This window comes from Maniola hyperantus, chromosome Z (assembly GCF_902806685.2).
Source record: "Maniola hyperantus chromosome Z, iAphHyp1.2, whole genome shotgun sequence".
In the NCBI taxonomy this organism is placed as follows: domain Eukaryota; kingdom Metazoa; phylum Arthropoda; class Insecta; order Lepidoptera; family Nymphalidae; genus Maniola; species Maniola hyperantus.
Genome location: NC_048564.1, coordinates 1,901,999 through 1,922,493, shown reverse-complemented (window position 1 = coordinate 1,922,493; position 20,495 = coordinate 1,901,999). Strand labels below are relative to the sequence as shown.

The window sequence follows — 20,495 nt, the reverse complement described above, 5'->3', positions numbered from 1 at the left end:
CTCCTTTATTTAAAAAATAATAAAAAGGTACTACGGCCGCCCGCGCGTCATCGCGTGTGAGTGCGTGTACAATACAATGAACAGCTGAAGATTACGTTTCTAGGGTGACCCTAATAGACTACAGGCCCGTGTCAAAAAAATGGATGGGTCATATGAACCACCAGGTGACGTATATATATATATATATGACCATATAAGAGCATAAAATAATAAGATTCAGCACTATGCCTTATAGTATAAGAGTTCCGTTTTTCCTTTTGAGGTACGGAACCCTAAAAATTTGCAAAACCAAAAAAATCTTCCTGTAGATTAAAGTCTAGCATAACCATTATCCATACTAGATATTATAATTGCGAAAGTGTGTCTATCTGTCTGTCTGTCTTGCCAGCTAGATTTTCACGGCCCACCTATTTAACCATCGTGTATATTATAAAATTTCAGCAATTTTTGGGAGTATGTTTTCTATCCGTCGATTATGAACTCACACTGGTGAAAATCCTTAATCTTTCATGGCTTTTCACCAGTATGAGTTCATCATCGCAGCGGAGAAGCAATGAACCTGCATCGAAGAGGGATGGAGCCTTATTCGAGTAGAATAGAGGGAATTGTATTTACTCGTGCAAACATGTTTCTATGATGCTTGCAAGGTTTCTGTGTATCAGTTCTTAGAATAAACCGGCCAAGTGCGAATCAGACTCGCGCACTGAGGGTTCCGTAGTACAATAGTATTTTGTCGACATTTTGCACGATAAATCAAAAACTACTTACTAGATCTCGTTCAAACCAATTTTCGGTGGAAGTTTACGTGGTTACTGTACATCATATATTTTTTTTAGTTTTATCATTCTCTTATTTTAGAAGTTACAGGGGGGGGGGAGGGCACACACATTTTACCACTTTGGAAGTGTCTCTCGCGCAAACTATTTAGAAAAAAATGATATTAGAAACCTCAACTCCATTTTTGAAGACCTATACCTATACACGTATGGGTTTGATGAAAAAAAAAATTGAGTTTCAGTTCTAAGTATGGGGAACCCCAAAATTTATTGTTTTTTTCTATTTTTGTGTAAAAATCGTAATGCGGTTCACAGAATACATCTACTTCTTCTTCTTTCTTCTTTGGGGCTATACAGGTCCTTACTATCCCTGAATCACTGCGACTGTCTCCGATCTATTGTGTTTGCCTCCACTTCACATTTCCTTGTCAAATCCAGTGGCCGCCAGATACAGCAGCACCTTCTTGACTGGAATTGAAGTAACATCCTCCGGATAAATGATGTGTCTCCCTAGGTGGACGCTACGTTTGTGCATCAGAGCAGGACAGAAGCAGATAATGTGCATCGGAGTCTCGGGAGACTCGTGGCACAGCCTGCAGATGTCCGAGCCCTGGAGCTTAAGGTTATACATGTGCCTTTTCAGGCCACAGTGACCCGTTAAAGCTCGCACCAGGATGCACATGTTACTTCTGTTAAGCGACAGCACCTCAGATGCTACCTTCTTGCTGAAGGATTTAACCAGCGCTTTCGAGTGGTTTAACCCTGGCAAGTTTCTCCAGCGGTTGAGTGTGTCATAGTAGCAATAGGTTAGGAGGGTGAGTTGAACCAGGCTTTTAGGTATACCGCAGACAGGCTCTGGGCCTATCTGACGTGCCTTTGCGCCTGATTTCGCCAGAATGTCCGCATTTTCGTTGCCTACTATTCCGGCGTGCCCTGGCACCCATCTTAGAACCACCCTGTTGTGTTGGGCCAGGGTGTTTAAGTTTACTCTGCAGTTTTCAACCAGTCTCGAGTTAACAACCTCTGAAGACAGAGCTGAAAGAGCTGCTTGGCTATCCGAGTGAATGTAAATCGTTTTATTGACGTGGTTGTGTTGCAGGATGGTTTCCACACATATTATTATGGCGTATACCTCCGCCTGGAAAATAGATGTATAGGCCCCCAGGTTACGGTACAGTTTGATCCTGGGTTTCTCTCCATAGATTCCACATCCTACGTCTTTGCCTGACTTTGAGCCATCGGTGAACCATTTTAAACAGCCCGATGGCCATGTGATTTTGTTGTTTGTCCAATCCTCCCTATCTGGGATTTCCACAGAAAAGGATCTCTGGAAGTTGTATTTTGGGATCATCGTGTCTGACGGCATTCCCAAAACTGGAATCTCGAGTACTGAGTTCTGCAAGTCCCTCAGTGTTTTAGATAGCCAATTCACCTTTCCTTGGCTAATCAGCCTATACATGCCCATTCTCGCCTCCTCCATCAAATACAGGAAGAGAGGAGGTAAGTTGAGAAGAGCTTCTAAGGCTGCCCCCGGAGAGGTGCTCATAGCTCCAGTGATAAGTAGGCAAGCAGTTCTTTGGATACTGCCAAGTTTATACTGGGTTGTAACCTGCGTCAATTTGCTACACCAAACCACGGAGGCGTACGATATCATCGGCCTCACAATGGCTGTATAGAGCCAGAAGGTCACTTTTGGTTTAAGTCCCCATCTTGCTCCCGCAAATCGACTACATATGCCTAAAGCTGATTTAGCCTTTTTGAGCACTCCATCGACATGCAAATTCCAGGTCAATTTCTGGTCTAAAGTGATGCCCAGATATTTGACCTCGCATGAGAATGGTATGCTCCTATTGTTCAGCTTCGGCGACTCGAGTTTATCAAGGTTACGCCTTCTAGTGAATGGTACTATCACTGTCTTCTCCGCGTTGACAGCTAGTTGGTTTTCTCTGCACCATTTTTCAATGGTGTTAAGTGCTCCCTGCATGAGATACGAGATCGTGCTCTGGCAGTTCCCACGTACCATTACCACCAGGTCATCAGCATATCCCTGCGTGTCGATACGGAGTTCAGCCATCTCATACAGTAGTTTGTCTACAGCAAGAGTCCACAGCAGGGGCGATAAGACGCCTCCTTGCGGGCATCCTCTTGTTGTGAGCACTTCAATCGAGATGTTATTTAGCTCAAATTTGGCTATGCGATTCGAGAGCATTGCCTCCACCCATCTGGTGGTGGTCGTATCGGCCAGTTTATCGGCCAGCCCATCCACCAGTGTGCGGGTTGGAGTGTTGTCAAATGCCCCCTCGATGTCTAGAAACGCCGCGAGGGCGATTTCTTTGTCCTCCAGAGCCTTTTCAACCTTGTCGACAAGGTTCAGCAGGGCCGTTTCCGTAGATCGTCCCCTGCAGTAGGCATGCTGGGTGTAGTGTATAGGCTTCTCAATGAGAAGCGTATCCCTTATGTACCTGTCAAGCACCTTCTCCATCGTTTTCAGTAGGAACGAGGAGAGGCTAATGGGTCTGAAGGACTTTGGTAACCCATAGTCCTTCTTCCCTGCTTTAGGTATAAAAATGACCTTCACTGTGGTCCAAGCCTCTGGTATGTAACCCCAGGCATAGCTCGCCCTAAAAATCTTTACCAGGATTGGGATCAATAGTTCCACGCCTCTCTGCAATAGCAGGGGCGTAATGCCATCGATCCCGCTCGATTTGTTAGCGCTGAAAGAATTGATGGCCCACCTCACGGCCCCGGGTCTAAAGACAATGGCAGCTCTCCTCCAGTCCTCTGAGCGGGGCCGGTGTGGAGCGCGCGCCAGAGTGCGACTAGCGTTCAGGGAGACCGCTCCCGGGAAGTGAGTTCTAGCCAGCAGTTCAAGGGTTTCCTTCTCATTTGAAGTGAATGAGCCGTCTGGTCCCTTTAAAAGCCCCAGTTGGCTCGGAGAGGCTTTGGAGAGCAATTTGTGGAGTCTCGCGCTTTGAGGCAGACAATCGATTTCCTCACAGAACCTCCTCCACGATGCTCTCTTGGCTCTCCTGATCTCTTTACTATATTCCGTCAGGGCTTTCCTATATATATTTCATTCATTGGTCCTTTTAGCCCTGTTGAATAGTTTCCGTGTTTTATCACGGAGTCTTTTTAACTTCGAATACCACCACGGTGTTTTCCGCTTCGAGGTCCTGACCTTGAGGGGGCAGCTGTCCTCGAAGGCTTTGATCATACCCTCGGTGACAGCCTCCACCGCAAACTCAAGACATTCCAGCGTTTTGATACTCTTAGGGGTTAACCTCAGATTTTCCTCTAGGTTCTCAAGATATTTGGCCCAAGAGGTGCACTTTGGATCCCTAAAAGTTAGCGTTTCCATCTCAGACACAGTTGTCAAAGCGAAGCTTATGTGCCTGTGATCTGACATGGAAACTTCTGTACTTACCTCCCAATTTGTTATGTATCTGGTTAAGTTAGTAGTAGCTGTTTGAGTGTGAGACGCGGGGGGCGGTGCTGTAATTTTTGTTAAATCACTAGATCTCTCGTTCTGCGGTAGCGGCGGCATCGGAGCGCTGCTATTATTCGCACCATAGCGGTTCTGTGAGTAAGAGGGGGCTTGCGACTGTGAGGTCCCAGGTTCGTACCTAGGTCTAGAAAAAGAGTTACATAAAAGGCTGTGATGTGAGCTAGATGCACAATTTCCACACCTTCCCTGGCTTTTACAGCGGAATTTTAAGTGAAAACCTAGGCAGAATTCACAAAATCTATTTTTCCTCACTATATCTAGTCTAGTTTTTGCGTCTTGGCTTTTAAAAACCTCACACTTATAGAGCGGATGAGCGTTTTGATTTTTGCATATAATGCAAGTGCGTTGAGTATTTTGCGAATTTAAATTATAATTATTGTTGCCGACTGTACTTGTATACGTTTGAGTTTGCGATTTAGGTTTGTAAGAAATAGGTTTTTTATTGGGAGTTTGATGAACTTGAGTGCTTCGCAAAGTTTGAATCTTTAGTTGTTCTTTTAAAAATGTATTTAAATCAGAAAAAGTAGGAATTTCAATGTGTTTATGCGTCTGTTCAAACAATGAAACAGTTTCCTTACTTAATTTCGAGAGTGCGATATGCGTTATCATAAAATCTGACAAATTCTTAATAGGTAAACGTGTCAAAGCTGCTTGCGCAGAGCAGAATTGATCAACAAAGGATTCGAGCGGTTGATTTTGTTTACAATTTAATATTGTATCAATATATTGAGCTGCCTGTACCCTCGTGTCTTGATATTTTTCTAATAATGCGTTCCATATAATAAGATAGTTTTCAGATGTAGGCGGGATTCCTGAACAGACTAAGAGCGCCTTATCAGTTAAACAACTAATCAAGTATTGAACCTTCTGTATGTCAGAGAGTCTGTTGTTATTATGAATAAGATTCACAAAATTTTCATAAAAAATAGTCCATTTTGCAGGATTGCCATCAAAGGTTTTTAAATCTAGCGGAGGTAACTTTTTGTTTAACAAACTGTATTGATTATCATACTGAGACAAAGTGGTGGACTCAGTCTTAATCTCATTAAACGTATATTGTATTTGACAGTATAAAGTATCAAACGCGCCAAGAGCGGAGTAGTTCGGAACATACTTAGGGTCAGAGTTTAAATAGGCTGAAATTAATTCATCTAAATTCGTAGTAAAATCTAGACGTAATTTCTCCAAAGATTGAATGCGGGACATGAAAGTCGTTCTGTGTGCGTGGTCACTCACCTTAAGTGACAAATCATAAATTTGCTGAACTGATTGAAATAAAAATTCCTTTTTTGCTTCCAATTTAACGATTTCTACATTAGTCGATTCCTTTGTCTTAGCCATTTTGACTTTTGATATACGATAGTAAGCGTTATTTCAAGCGAATAAGGTCGATTATAATTATGGATCAAAGAATAATTTATCGAACGGAATGCAGGTAGAATTAAAAAAAAACTTAAAACCTAAAATACTGAGAAATACATGTAAATAATTATATACAATGCGTTAATATAATATAATGCGATGATCTGAACACAAATATGCGTAAATATACAAAATTTTTGTATATTTTTTAATAAATTCGGTACTCGATGTATGAAGCGTGATTCGATTCTTACCTATGAAATAAGTATTGGAATATATAAATAGCGTTTTCAGTGTTTTGTTGTAAGTGTTTTTTGAGGGAACATGGAAGGTTTAAAGGTCAAACGGGATAGTTAGGGAACAGATTGGATCCAGGACGATGGGAACAAAAGGATCGGATCCCGGTCGATGGAACAAAAGGATTAAATCCGGTCGATGGAACCACAAGGGGATTGTGGGATTACCTGAGCTTCAGGCGGTCACTGGTGAGTGGGGATCTGCTCCTTGCTGATGATGATCTTTGGGATGACCTTCCGTTGCACTTAACTGCACTGATTTTATTAAAGGGAGTTTCGATAGCAAGATTAATTAGCGATGATATGTACACGTCATAGGTTAATTTTGCTCTTTATATAGGTACCTATTTTGCTTGACAGTTTGTTCAGATCACTTATTTTAGCGGATTAATTAGCGTTTATTTATTAGTTGCGGTTTTCACTTGATTTCGCGAGTTTACACACTTTTTGGAGCGGAGCGGGTGTTTTTAATTGCGTGGCACATTCGTTGTGCAAAACAGGAGCGGTTTTCAGCGTGCGTAAGCGCCAGAATGCGGAATCGGACTGAAGGGGGAATTTGAAAGGAAATGTCATTGCGTACATGCTTATGTGTGAGTTTGAATGTGCGTGTGTGTGTATTTATAATAGATTACTTGAAAATATAATAAATGGCGTAAACAGTAGCAAAGGTGATGTCTAGTACCTCCTGTCTGACTCTCGTAACAAAGGTAGGAGTGCAGCCCCTGTTCAAGAGCTGGAATCCATTTGCGAGAAGAAAATCGTAGAGGTACTCACCTCTGTCGTTGGTGTCGCTGCTTCCCCAGGCTTCGTGATGGGCGTTAGCATCGCATCCCACCAGTAGTTCCGCGTCGTGTTTCCGGGCGTAATCGACCACCGGAAACAGGTCAACTGCGGGATTATCAATCTCACCGGGTAGATAGGCCGAGCAGACAATAATTCTGCGCCCTTCCCACCCCCTGAGATTGACGTAGGCTGCCACTAGGTCTACATCTACTTACCAAGTTTCAACAGTACAGTTATTACAGTTTCGGAAAAAAGTGTCTGTGACATACGGACGGACAGACAGACATGAGAAATCTATAAAAGTTCCGTTTTTTTGCCATTCGGAATGCAATGGGTGAGAAACTGAAACGAAATGAATTCATTTATTGTATGTAGAATAGCTTGTGCCTCTTATGATAATGTCAATAAGTGATTGTCAACAATGTTAACTACCGCATTATCAAAGAGTCACTTTGACCAAATCTTGTTTCGATACACCCACACAACAGTGAATTTAATAACGTAACTTCATGGCTAACAACCTTTTGACGACCTCCCTGGCGCAGTGGTAAGTGCTGTTGTCTTATTAGTGGGAGGTCCCAGGTTCGATTCCTGGCAGGGATTTGGAATTTTATAATTTCTAAATTTCTGGTCCGGTCTGGTGGGAGGCTTCGGCCATGGATAGTTACCACCCTACCGGCAAAGCCGTGCCGCCAAGCGATTTAGCGTTCCGGTACGATGCCGTGTAGAAACCAAAGGGGCATGGGTTTATTAAAAACTGCCATACCCCTTCCAGGTTAGCCCGCTTCCATCTTAGACTGCATCGTTACTTACCACCAGGTGAGATTGCAGTCAAGGGCTAACTTGTATCTGAATTAAAAAAAAACAATACTTGCAGAGAACAATATCAAGGAGTTTCCGTTTTTTGAAAGTTTATCCGCTGCACATTCCTTATGCTATCAGAACAAAATCATTAATATTTGTGTAAGTTAGTCAACCACACTTTCTTAGTGGTGCCATATTTATTTGTATATAAAGGTATGGCAAAAATAATTGTTTTATAAAGGTTTTCCAATTTATTTTTTAAACAACTGATCGAACATTTTCGTAAAACCTTAATGTATATATGTTAATGTGACCTTTTCCCTAAAAACTAGAATTTTTATCCGTATGAATGTTCTACTGGCCTACTATTTTTTTTACTACCTATATACATTATTGTTGTTACATTAATGTGGATATCTTCTAAATATATAAAAGGAAAAGGTGACTGACTGACTGACTGACTGACTGATCTATCAACGCACAGCTCAAACTACTGGACGGATCGGGCTGAAATTTGGCATGCAGATAGCTATTATGACGTAGGCATCCGCTAAGAAAGCATTTTTGAAAATTCAACTCCTAAGGGGGTGAAATAGGGTTTTGAAATTTTGTAGTCCACGCGGACGAAGTCGCGAGCATAAGCTAGTTAGGTACTAAATTGTGACACTTAAACACCATGTACGTGGGTACATACCATTGTAAAAGTCTCTCTCTCCGGTCGTTCCTTTTCATTGCTGAAGATCGTGGTCCTGGCAAACTTCCCTCGAATGGATTATCTGTTTCCACCGGCTTCTGTTGGTGGCCATTTTCACTATGTGATAAAATCCACACCTGCTGGCTCCCATTAACTGGTCTGACCACCTAGTTGGTGAGCGGCCTCTCGCTCTTTTGCCCTCCGTGTTGCCAGTCACTATTAGCTTTTCTAAGCTGTAAAAGTAAACAACTGTAATTCTCGATATACATAAAAGTAAACTGTTGTGTTCTTTATTCAGATACAAATGTCTTTAAAACGAAATTAGATAAAAATTAACTCTTGTACTCTCTTTATTTTTATCTTGGGTTCGTCTTCACTTCTAATATGTTACTAACTCATAAAATGGCACGAGATCCTATATAATTAGATACAATATATTAGTATAATTTGAAATTGATTAGAATTTTAATAGTAGTAGGTATAAGTAATTGGGACATTTAGTTGGTAATTTACTGTAGAATTCTATATAGTAGTTGATAGTTAAAGTATTTAATAGTTTTAAGGTGGTTGGAAAATTAATACCAACAGGTTATTTCGAATTTAAAAAAAATTATATAAAAAAAGCAAAAGGAGAACATTTTTTTAAATGCCTGCTTGAATAAGGATTCTTTCCATTGTGAGTAGGTATATCATCGTAGCAGGCATTACTCAGTGGGAATGGCAAAGAAGAAAATGCGCTAACTCGTACTGGAGAGAAACCTTTTGCTTGCAACCATGTGTCTATAAATGCTTACAAACAAAAGGTTTTTCGTCAGTGAAAGTTCTTCATTGCAACGGAGAAGTAAGAAATATCGTCGTCGTCGAAGCTTCGACGTTTTGTTACAAGTTCCCTTAACTGTCGTGAACTGTGCTTTTACGGCCTATTGTTTAACCAATTTTGACAGATTAATAACATTAATTTAATTAATTAATTTTTGTTGTTAATAACATTAATTTAATTAATTAATTTTTGTTGTTAATTTGTTGTTGTTTTTTTTAAATACGATAAAATGAGAAAAATAAATAAATGAAAGTTTAATTAAATTACATATGAATACACTTACATATGAAACACTTACATATGAAACACTTGTTATGATTTTATCACCACATTTTCACAGATAATCTACGGCATGGACCTTGACTACGCCGCAGTGTTTTTCTTTTGATATTCTTCTATTTTTAACCGACTTCAAAAAAAGGAGGAGGTTCTCAATTCGACTGTATGTTTTTGTATGTTTGTTACGCGATTACTCCGTCAATTATGAACCGATTTTGATAATTCTTTTTAGGTTCTGTAGGACATACTTCAGAGGTGGTCCCATTTTAATTTGGTAATATCTTCGGAGATGGAGAACGGAACTCCTCAATTAATAAGAGTAAATTGCTCGCGATTAGTGTAATAGCTTTGTAAACAGTAGGGTTTTAACCAGGCATAGCATATTTTTAATCGACTTGAAAAAAGGAGGAGGTTCTCAATTCGAATGTATGTCTTTTTGTATGTTTGTTACGCGATTTCTTCGCCAAATATGAACCGATTTTAATGATTCTTTTTTTGTTTGGTAGTTCGTACTTGAGAGGTGGTCCTGTAAAATATACTTTGGTGAAGATCTGAGGCAGGCGTATCATATTTTAGTACGATGGGGCCACAAAAAATAGTGAAAAAAAAACAAAAAAAAAAACCGACTTCAATAACCACCAACACTAAAAAGTAAAGAATAATTAAATTTATTACTCAATATCTATAGATATAAAATTCAAAGTCCTGACTGACTGACTGACTGACATATATATCAACGCACAGCCTAAACCGCTGGTCCTAAAGACATTTGTCTATTCTTTGTAAAGAGTAGGTATCCACTAAGAAAGGATTTTTCGAAATTTCACCCCTAAGTGGGTTAAATGGGGGATGGAAGTTTGTATGCAAGTGCGTTATTTTTCAAGTTATTTGCATGAAAATTGGTATTTGGGTTCTCGGTCAAAAATGAAGAAATACGTGTTTCAGGATTTTCGGAAAATTTGCCCATAAGGGTGGTAAAATAGGGGATGAAAGTTTGTATGGGAAAGTTTTAATTATTGATATTATTCACTTGAAATTTGGAAAGCTGGTTTTTTCTTGAGGTTAGGTGTCAGCTAAGAGTTTACTATGAGAAAATCCCCCCTTAAGGGATGATATGGGGGTTAGTTATGTGTTATTCGGTGCTGTTCAGGGTGCGCGTCATGATGTTATAATGTTTGTTTCTGAAAAAAAAAGCCATTTGTTTCCTGTAGGCCACGCGGGCGAAGCCGCGAGCAGAAGCTAGTATTATGCATACAAGAGTTATTGTATTTCTATAGTAATATTTTTTGGAGTCTGCGCCAATGTGGAGTCGCAAAACACTATGAAGAGTAGATAGACGGTTTGTGCGGCTAATTGGCACCGGCTCCAAAAAATATTACTATAGAACTACAGTTGTCAGTTACTCTTGTATACATAATATATTGGGTAATAAATTAAATTATTTTTTTGTGTTGGTAGTTATTGAAGTCGGTTTTAATTTTTTTTTGAATTTTTATTATTATATCAGTTCCAAATTTACCTATCAGGCCACCTACATATTATCTTGGTCGACTATGAGCCATCATTCACACATACCCAATGTGGTCGGAAAACACTTGTGTTCACTCCGGCCAGCTCGGTTGGATAGGGGGTTCGAATCGCTTCTTGATTTAAAGAGCTGGACTGTATGATTTCTAGAAAGTATGTCGCGACACCAGTGAGGAGAAAATAACAAACCGACTCACCAGGCTTCGTCGTGGTCTCCTCTTGGGTCGGCCGACACTAGCACTGCAGCACTATATGGTGGCCCCAGGGTGGTGGGTTTGGGGCGTAGACGCGCAGATAACGTGCGGCGTCTCTCGAGGCTTGCGAGCGACTCTGCCAGTGAGCGGCAGGCATCTACCCGCACTGGTTATATATTTTTCAATCTACCCGAAACCTTTTAAAGTTCTAACGATACAGATTTATTGTCGATCTGCCGCTAAATTACGAATCTATGTACATATAAACTAAGCTAAACTAAAACTAAACCACTAACCTAAACGATGGGGATTGAACAACTTGTCTTATCTAAACTTTAATCCATTTCATAATGTCACGATGTAGCGATGTCACGATGTTACACGTTGAGCGGCAAAATATTTCTTACTTACCAACTAGCTTAAGTTGAATATGTACAGTCAGCAGCAGGGCTAGATTTGCACCCGCCATCAGTACAAGCAACTATGGACGGGTGCGGGCCTGGCTTTGTTGCTGACTGTGCCTGCCTATTTGTGATTATATTATGTATTAGTTTTATAGTTATATTATAATATACTTACTATATTAAGTTAATACAGTGCTCAGTAAAACCGACTGCGGTTTTTGTGGCACTGAATGTAGCAGGAATAATATGTAATTTGTAAGTTGAATAATAAAATAATAATAATAATAAAAAGTCAACTAAAAATGAATTGTTCAGTTCTGCATCAATAACAGTTACTAAAGGTAGGAAAAGTCCTATATTTTATAATATATGGTTTGCAAAGCAGGTCACAGGGAATAATTATAATGCAAGTGATAGGATCGTTCTCAGTTTCGATTCCCGTCTCATTTAACTGTCGGCGACAGACTTGCGCCCCGCTGCTAGAGTGACTGAAGGCTCAATAAAGGCCTTCGCACATTACATAGACTCCACGCCGAATCCACTCCCACTCGACTCACAGTAAGCATGGAAATGTGAGCTTTATCCCCTGTTCCTTACGGTGGAATTTTAAGAATTTTGAAATGTTGGGAATTCCACTGCAATTACTAACTACTAATTGTAAACTAAGACCCCAACGTCTATCACTTTTCCGACCTATGTACCTACCCATTGCCACTTCAGCTTCACATCCTATGAAGAGCTATGTCGGTTATTCTAGTTTTCCTACTGATCTCCTCATTTCTGATTTGATTACGTAGAGAAACTCCAAGCAGCTCTCCCCGTCGCCCGCTGAGTGACTCTGAGCTTTCTTATGAGGCCCATAATTAGCGACTATGTCTCGGATCCATGTCCTCCATACCACCATATCAAGACTTTGGTCTTCAAGCACTGAGGATTTTTGGACAAGAAGACATCTCGTGAACGCTGCCCAGCCGAGTTGGACCTACCTAACTCATAACTGGATCGTGTGTCCTAGGTATACATACTCGTCTACAATTTCGAGTGCAGAGCTCCCAACGACTACTAGGTGGGGGCGGACATAAGCATTAGACATGATCTTCGTCTTATTATACATATATTATTATCTAGTGATTTTAAGCTTATTTCGAGGTTTTTACATACATTTTAATGTACATACCACGATTAATTTGGCGTTTTATTTCTCGATATTTCAACCCAATTGCAACGTCAGGACGTTGTGAGTGTATTTTGCCGGACAGCTCGTGAAGTTCCGGCTATAAGAACAAGAAAAAGGGTAGTTGACAGCCCGAACTTCATTTCTCGCAGCACCGCAGTCCCATCGTGACCACGACCCGTGCAATTGGGTTAAAATATCGACAAATAAAAACCCTAATTTAATCGTGCTATATACCCGTTGTCTACATACATTAAAATATATTATTAACACTGTAGTTATCATTATACAACAATATATTTATATTCTTAAACACAGGTCTCTCTAAATGCTAACTTGTTTCTTTGAAACATTCAAAAACAACAAGAGTAGAAGAAAGTTATTGCAATAACTCCCACTGGAGGGAAGCAATTTTCTTGCAAACATGTGTCTATATTGCTTACAAGAAAATGGTTCTCCTCTCGTGCGAGGGAATCCTCTCCTAACAGGAGGCCTTACTTTGAGGAAGACAAGAAATTCCAGACGGAAGAAACTAGAAACTACAAATGCTTTAAAGATTAAGGTAGAGTGTGAGGAAAGGAATTACATTTTTAGCATTAAAAAATCTCATGGATAGAGGAACTGCTAACTCGCGCTGGCGGAAAACCATTTACCTGCAACTTTTATAGCTTCCCAGGCATATGGTTTTTCACTATTGCGTGGGAGCCAAATCGCACCATGGAAGACAAGAAACTTCTGAGAGAAGAACAGCTACCTTGCACTGGCGGGAAACCATATTCCTTCAACTGTTATAGCTTCCAAGAATATGGTTTCTCCCCATTGCGTGGGAGCCTTATCGCACTATGGAAGACAAGAAGCTCCTAACAGAAGAACGTTAACTCGCACCGGCGGAAAACCATATACCTGCAACTGTTATAGCTTCCAAGTGTACGGCTTTTCGCCATTGCGTGGAAGTCTCGTCACACTATAGAAGATAAGAAACTCCTGACAGAAGAACAACTAACTCATACTGTTGAGGAATCTTATTCTTATGAACAAGCTTTTTATGTTCACATTTCAAGGTTTCTTTGAAGTGTAAGTAAAGGAGATTGCCCGTGAACTCTTTCTCACTCTTTTGTGGTGTCGTGTCAAAACTTAAATTAATTTTGAAAAAATGTGTTATTTTTTACGATTATATATTTTATTACGACTTTTCGACTTTCCTTCACCCTATCATTGAAAATATTCATAATTACAGTCAGAATCGTAAACATCTATTTATTTTGATGAAGTATCTGTTAATTAAATATAATCTCAATATCAGCAACATAAAAATTAGATTTCTTTGTAACCAGGGTGAACAAATGGAAATCGTTTGCAGAATATAAAAAGGTACTTATTTGTCTACAATATAAAATTAAAACCATGGTGACATAACAATTATATTGGATCAAAGCTCCTACCAAAAAAAATGGGCAATCTCCTTTGGTTTTTGGGCTCTAATATTTATTAACCAGCTTCAATGTTATATACAAGCAAACATAATATTGTATACTGTGCTACGCGGGTGTTACATATTCCATTCCATAATATGATTCCATCCATTCCATTCCATATAGGTACATAATATCACGATATAATATCCTAATAATAGATACAACATAAATATGTCTGCATCTTATAGCTATATTTAACACTAGGTATATATAGTAGGTATTTATATGAACAGGTAAACATGATTAGTTGTAAGTGCATATAAATGGTTTTTATTGTTCTTTCTCGATTTGTAAACAGGGACCGCTTTCCCAATTTCTCATTTAGTTAAAATCATATAAAAATATACTCCGTAAACTTGGGGAGATTTTACTTGCTGGCAGCCTTTGTTCTACAACTATGCCCCCTGTCAATGTCATTCAAGTGGCAAAAGAGCCTTGTCGTACTGCATTCGATATGTACCGCTCCTTTTCATTAGTTCAACAGAGTTCAACTGATTAACTCAACCTTTGAACTAGTGAGACTTTTTCCCCATTAGTTCAACTCTTAAAGGGAGATGCAATTGAACTACTGGGACTAAACAGTTGAACCCAAGTACTATCATTGCAGGTTCTTCATTTGTCACGTTATATGATTTATCAAACACGAGGTCTACTTATCTTTCAAACCCTGGTCGGAACTTACCATCCCCAATCAACTTAGAGAGCTGTTTACAAAAGACCGGAAACCACAGCCCTAACTATTCAAGACCAACATCTTAGTTGTGTTTGTTCAGTTCGACGTAAGGTTATCTAAGTATATTATGTTATAGTCCAAAGCCGAAATGCCGGCACATTGCGATCGGCCTAGGCTATCCCTCAGAAATGCCCAGAGCGCTTAGTTCGAAGACAAAACTTCGACTTCTGCTTAACGAGTCTTCAGGCCAACCTAGAGGTGTTTAAGTCCAAAGCTGAAACTCCATTTTACCGATTTGGCTTTGGACTAGGTAATCTTGAATTATGTAAGTATGCGAATATAAAACTTTCAATGAAGCAATATAATACTTGAAATTTTTACAGTAAGGTTTCTTTTATAATGTAGATGCCCACTATAAAAGAATTTTCAAAAATTCCATCCCTCTGAAGGTTAAAAGTGAAACGTACGTTGAGTGGGTCTAGAAGATTGGTGTGGTGCTGTGTTGGTGGTGTGTAGGTATTGCTTGCTTTTCCTGTTTATCTAGTTGTGGGGTGGCGGTCGGTGCATATCGCATGCTGCACGTTGTACACTTGCAACACACCGATTTGTCTGTTTAGCGGATTATAGCGAATAAGGCTTGTGGTTCCTTGTAAATTATTGTAAAAATATGTGATTACACATCTATACTTCTAATATTGAAGTGTATGTTTGTAATTTCGAAATAATTGCCTCATATTAAACTCATATGGTTATTTGAACTGTGCCATAACTGAATTACACGTTTTTGAAATTTTGTCTGTCTGTTTGAACAGGCAAATCTCCAGAACGGCTTAATCTAATTTGACGGGACTTTCACAGACAAGTAGAGTATTGACCAAGGAGTAACATAGGCTACTTTTTTAACCGACTTTCAAAAGAGGAGGAGTTGTGTTTTTCTACCTATGTACGCCAAAATCTTCGAGATTACTGAACAAATTTCCATAGTTTTATTTTTTAATTGATAGAGAAACTTTGTAACATTGTTCCATAAAAAATTGGATTCCAACTCCTCAATTTTGAATCTGCACTTGGTGGTGGGCTATTTTTTTCTAATATTCCCCTTTCCTCTCCAACTAAGCGTAAAGCTTGTGCTGAGAGTAGGTATGACAAAAGTGCGACGGGCGGGGTTTGAACCGTCGACCTTTCGGTTTTCAGTCCACTCCTTTACCCGTTGAGCTATTGAGGCTATGGTGATATGGTCAAAAGCCTTCTAATTCTGAGAGAAGACGGCGGATGGATTGATGATGAGTTAAGCAGCGGTGGTGTATAAAGCTAAGCTCACCCCTGAAAGCCGGGGCCTGCTGCCTGCCTGCAAAGCTTGTTGTAAATAAATAAATCCCCCGATTGCCAATTGCTAGGTAACCGGATACCTCCCAATCGGACAGTTGACACCAGCAAGCAAATAGTGTCCATAATTGTGTTTTATGCCGTCTACACACCCACCGACTCCGGACTCCAACATACGTTCCGACCTAGTTCAAGCAATTTGTTTGAAGTTGGGTGGCCCTTTTTTTCCGTCGTTTCTGATGCGAATTTTTTTAAAATAATTATTCAACAAAAATAAGTAGGTACCTATTCGTTTTAAGCACTTAAATATCACTTGCTTTAACGCTAAAAAACATCGCGAGGAAACATGCATGCTGCGTACTAAGTGATTGACTTATAACTGTATCAACGCACAGCCTAAACAGCTGATCCTAGAGACATGAAATTTTAGAGGGTATGTTCTTTGTACAGAGTAGGTATCCAATAAGCAATGATATTTCGGAATTCCACCCTAATACACAAACAACAACAAACACAACGAAGTTACAGACGTGAAAACCGACTTAACACATACATTAGCTTTAAATAACAAAAATCGGTTTAAGTTATTTTTGAAAAATCCTCTCTTGACTCTTGAGAGTGGTAAAATAGGAGATGAAAGTTTGTATGGGAAGGTTGTCATCGTCACCATTTGAGAGACGTCCACTGCTGGACATAGGTCTCTTATAGGGACTTTCACACGCCACGGTCTTGCGCCGCCTAAATCCAGCGGCTCCCTGCGACTCATCTGATGTCCTAGTGACCTAGTGGGGGGGGGGGTCTACCAACACTGCGTCTTCCGATGCGAGGTCGCCATTCCAGCACCTTGGGAAATGGGAAGGTTGTTATAATTATTGTTAACTAGATTGTCAAAGATGCAGTATTAATTATTATTAATTTTTTTGCATAATGTCAATATTAAATGCATGCACAGAATTTATAATGATATGTATGTACTAATTATTTATTAAGGATAAATAAAAGACTTTTTTATTTTTATTTTGTTTTATTATATTGTCAACTAGAAATTTGGAAGGTAGGTTTTCTTAAGGAGTTAGTATTAGCTAAGAAAAGATTTTGCGAAAATCCACTCCTTAGAGAGTGAAATGGGGGATATACGTCAATGGGGATGGAACATTGTTATGTATGAAAGTCGTAAGTAACTACCTAAGAAAGCTGTATCAGAGAAGTTTGCGAGATGGTCCCATAAAAATTCTGGTTCCAACTCTTCAACCGTAACGCTACAGGCGGTGCTGTCCACCCAAATTGTAGACATTTTGGAAACTTCGATTGTGAATTGGTATTGTAAGTGCCAAGCATATACCTACTACATCGTTCAACTCTCAGCCTCGTAATTTATTTTCTTGTTTTAAAATCTTACGTTAATCAGTCAAAAATATTAATCAAATTAACGATTAATGATTAATTTTCTAAATCGCGATTATGATTACTATATTAATTTTTCATTTTCTAATCCTTTTCTTATTACATCAAGAAAAAGATGCAAATGCTCTAAAATTTAGTTGCGCTCAGAATCAGTAGGTCTTCTTCTTCTTCACTCTGGGCTGGTTTTCGCACTTAAACGTTTCCGGGAATCAGTAGGAAGCACTAATTACAGTACGCGGCAGAAAGTAATGTGCATCGGCCTTTAGAATGACATTTCGGCTTTGTGGAGCGTTGTCTCTGTTACTCATGTGACGTTAGGTCGGTCTTAACAACAGAGACAATGCTCTACAAATCTGCTATCTCATTCTAAAGGTCGATGTACATTACTTTCTGCCGCGTACTGTACAAAGTAGGAGAATAGTTAAGATGTCTTTGTAAAACCTCAGTCGAAACAATGAGAGTTCCGCCCACTAGGTCCGCCCATTTCACACCCTCTAAGGCCTGGACAGAGTATAGACAGTTCACAATAATTATAGATAGAGAGCCAGCGCGTGCTAGACCTTCGTTATTTTATAAAAGCTGAAAGATTCACTGAAGGAACGATTAGCGACTATGAAGTTTGGATCAGGGTGGCTGTGGGAGATGATAACAGGTAATATATGTGTAAAAAACCTTGCGTCAAACTATTTTCTTTTGAATTCTATTTTTTTATATATTTTCCTTGGATTAGTATTAGAAAGCACGTCATGCATTGCCAGACACTTAGTGTCGCAACCCCCTGCCAGACACCATTAAAGTTTACTAAATTGTTAAAGTTTAAGGGTGTCTGGACAGGGTTGTTTTTTTTTTATTTTTTTGTTAACTAGCTTATGCTCGCGACTTCGTCCGCGTGGACTACACTAATTTCAAACCCCTATTTCACCCCCTTAGGGGTTGAATTTTCAAAAATCCTTTCTTAGCGGATGCCTACGCCATAATAGCTATCTGTATGCCAAATTTCAGCCCGATCCGTCTAGTAGTTTGAGCTGTGCGTTGATAGATCAGTCAGTCAGTCACCTCTTCCTTTTATATATTTAGACTACATACAGTACGCGCCAGAAAGTAATGTACATCGGCCTTTAGATTGACATTTCGACTTTGTAGAGCGTTGTCTCTGTCACTCATACCTATATGACAGTTTGTCGGTCTCAACGACAGAGACAATGCTCTACAAATCCGCTATCTCCTTCTAAAGGTCGATCTACATTACTTTCTGCCGCGTACTGTACTACAGTTTTATTAATCGCATACTTTGTACCTACAATGAGCTAATGATAGAGCAATATGCAGTGCTCAAACAAGCCGGCAAGCTCTGCGAACACGAAGACACCAATATTGTTATCATTTTTTTGTTGGAAATAAATAAAATATTGGCTGCTGTTGATGATGATGATGATGATGAAGCCGGGTCGTAAACTAGTCATTGTTTCAGTGCAGGCAAGTGTTAAAATTATTATTATCCCTGTGACTCAGTCGAGAAGGTAGCTACCAGGTGGTCCGATAATAACGTATCCTAATATAGTTATGTGCGACATATTGCTACATCGTATTGTAGGTCTTCTATTCTCTGTTATCAATCACATATCGACGCATCGACGCGACGGTGAAGCCATTACTTGCAATAGAAACATGATAAAATAAACCGGCCAAGTGCGAGTCAGGCTCGCGCAACGAGCGTTCCGTACAATAGTTGTATTTTTTCGTCATTTTACATTACATTTACATTCAAAAACTATGAGTCATAAAAATATGTTTTGGAATGCACAGTTGAAGCCCTTTCATATGATACCCCACTTGATATGGTTATTTTACTGCCAAAATTGAAAATACTAATTTTTAGTTAATGACCATAATTTAATTTTTTTTGTGTGATGTAACTACAAATTCACGGTTTTCAGATTTTTCCCCTAATGTCAGCTATAAGACCTACCTACCTGCCGAATTTCATCATTTTAGGACAACGGGAAGTACCCTGTAGGTTTCTTGACAGACAGACAGACAACCAAGTGATCCTGTATGGGTTCCGATTTTCCTTTTGAGGCACGGAACCCTAAAAACCCAGGAGCAAGCTCTCTAAGGTTCCTCCTGCTCCACGATAAGGGTTTTTTTAAATAGAGATAACGGGCAGGCGGGTCACCTGATGCTATGTGATTACCGCCGCCCATGAACATTTGTAGCACCAGAGGAACGCCCGATGCGTTGCCGGCCTTTCAGGAATTTGTTGGTACGCCCCTTGAATAACCCCATGTTGTAATCTAGAGGTATTGCCGGTGTTAGAATATGTGTAAGAATGAAAAAATAGTTTTTTGTTTCCTTTACTACTTCGTACTTCCGCCTTCTAACCGCAGGTTTGACCCCGGGGGCGCATCTCTTACTTTTCGGAACTTTATAAATATCACTTGCTTTAACAATGAAGGAAAACATCTTGAGGTAAAAATGGTATCACTTTAGTAGTTTTAAGTTTACGTAATTAATTATCACCACTGCATAATTATATTACAAATTCAAAACTGACAAACAAAAAGAGCACAGCAGTACCCAATTTGTATAAATGATTTGAATTTTGAAAGTACTTACCCATATTTAGACTTCTGTGGGTGTACCATAGAGATTTAACTCTTGTATCACGGGAACCACCGGTCGTGGGGGATAGGTATAACACCCATCCATATCCTTCAGTGTTGAGGGTTCCGTTGCGGAGGGCGGTCCGATTCGGTTTAGCAGTTTGTTGGGCGGACGGCGCGGCGGTCTCGGTTCGAGTAGACTAGTCGCCTAGTGAGCTTAGTGGCGGTCAGTGAGGTTGTGCAACGCAGCTCGGCCGCACGCCGTTATGGCGCGCGATTATGCGCGAGTGCACGAGTTTTACCTCCAATTGCATGAGCTGCAGCCGCCACCGTCGCATTACGCTTACCAATATGACCTGCAGTGAGTACATTCCCCAAGTGAAACTTTTTAAATGA

The 20,495-nt window shown here is 39.8% G+C and overlaps 2 protein-coding genes across 2 annotated transcripts in view; one reads left to right on the top strand and one right to left on the bottom strand.

Annotated features, from left to right (window-relative positions):
- Positions 1–534: 534 nt before the first annotated feature.
- On the bottom strand, positions 535–11,509 carry LOC138404542 (uncharacterized). The gene is made up of 6 exons (XM_069508802.1): positions 11,452–11,509; positions 11,044–11,206; positions 8,221–8,337; positions 3,923–4,399; positions 1,340–3,838; positions 535–559 (listed from the first exon to the last, which is right to left on the bottom strand). The coding sequence occupies exons 1-6, from the start codon at positions 11,507–11,509 to the stop codon at positions 535–537; spliced, it is 3,339 nt and encodes a 1,112-aa protein (XP_069364903.1).
- Positions 11,510–20,246: 8,737 nt separating this feature from the next.
- cyc (basic helix-loop-helix ARNT-like protein cyc) overlaps positions 20,247–20,495 on the top strand; it is a 41,885-nt gene continuing 41,636 nt past the window's right edge. The window contains exon 1 of the mRNA XM_034983544.2: positions 20,247–20,460. Coding sequence (XP_034839435.1) covers positions 20,366–20,460 — 95 coding nt within the window. The 5' untranslated portion in view covers positions 20,247–20,365. The remainder of the gene's footprint in view (positions 20,461–20,495) is intronic.

What these genes read in the sequence shown, in the direction of transcription:
- LOC138404542 (XM_069508802.1), bottom strand. Translation starts at nt 11,509, where the DNA reads ATGGCGGGTGCAAATCTAGCCCTGCTGCTGACTGTACATATTCAACTT. An exon ending in TATTCAACTTAAGCTAGTTG is followed by an intron (nt 11,207 to 11,451) that starts GTAAGTAAGAAA and finishes ATATATAACCAG; the next exon opens with TGCGGGTAGATGCCTGCCGC. An exon ending in AGAGAGAGACTTTTACAATG is followed by an intron (nt 4,400 to 8,220) that starts GTATGTACCCAC and finishes TTCTAGACCTAG; the next exon opens with GTACGAACCTGGGACCTCAC.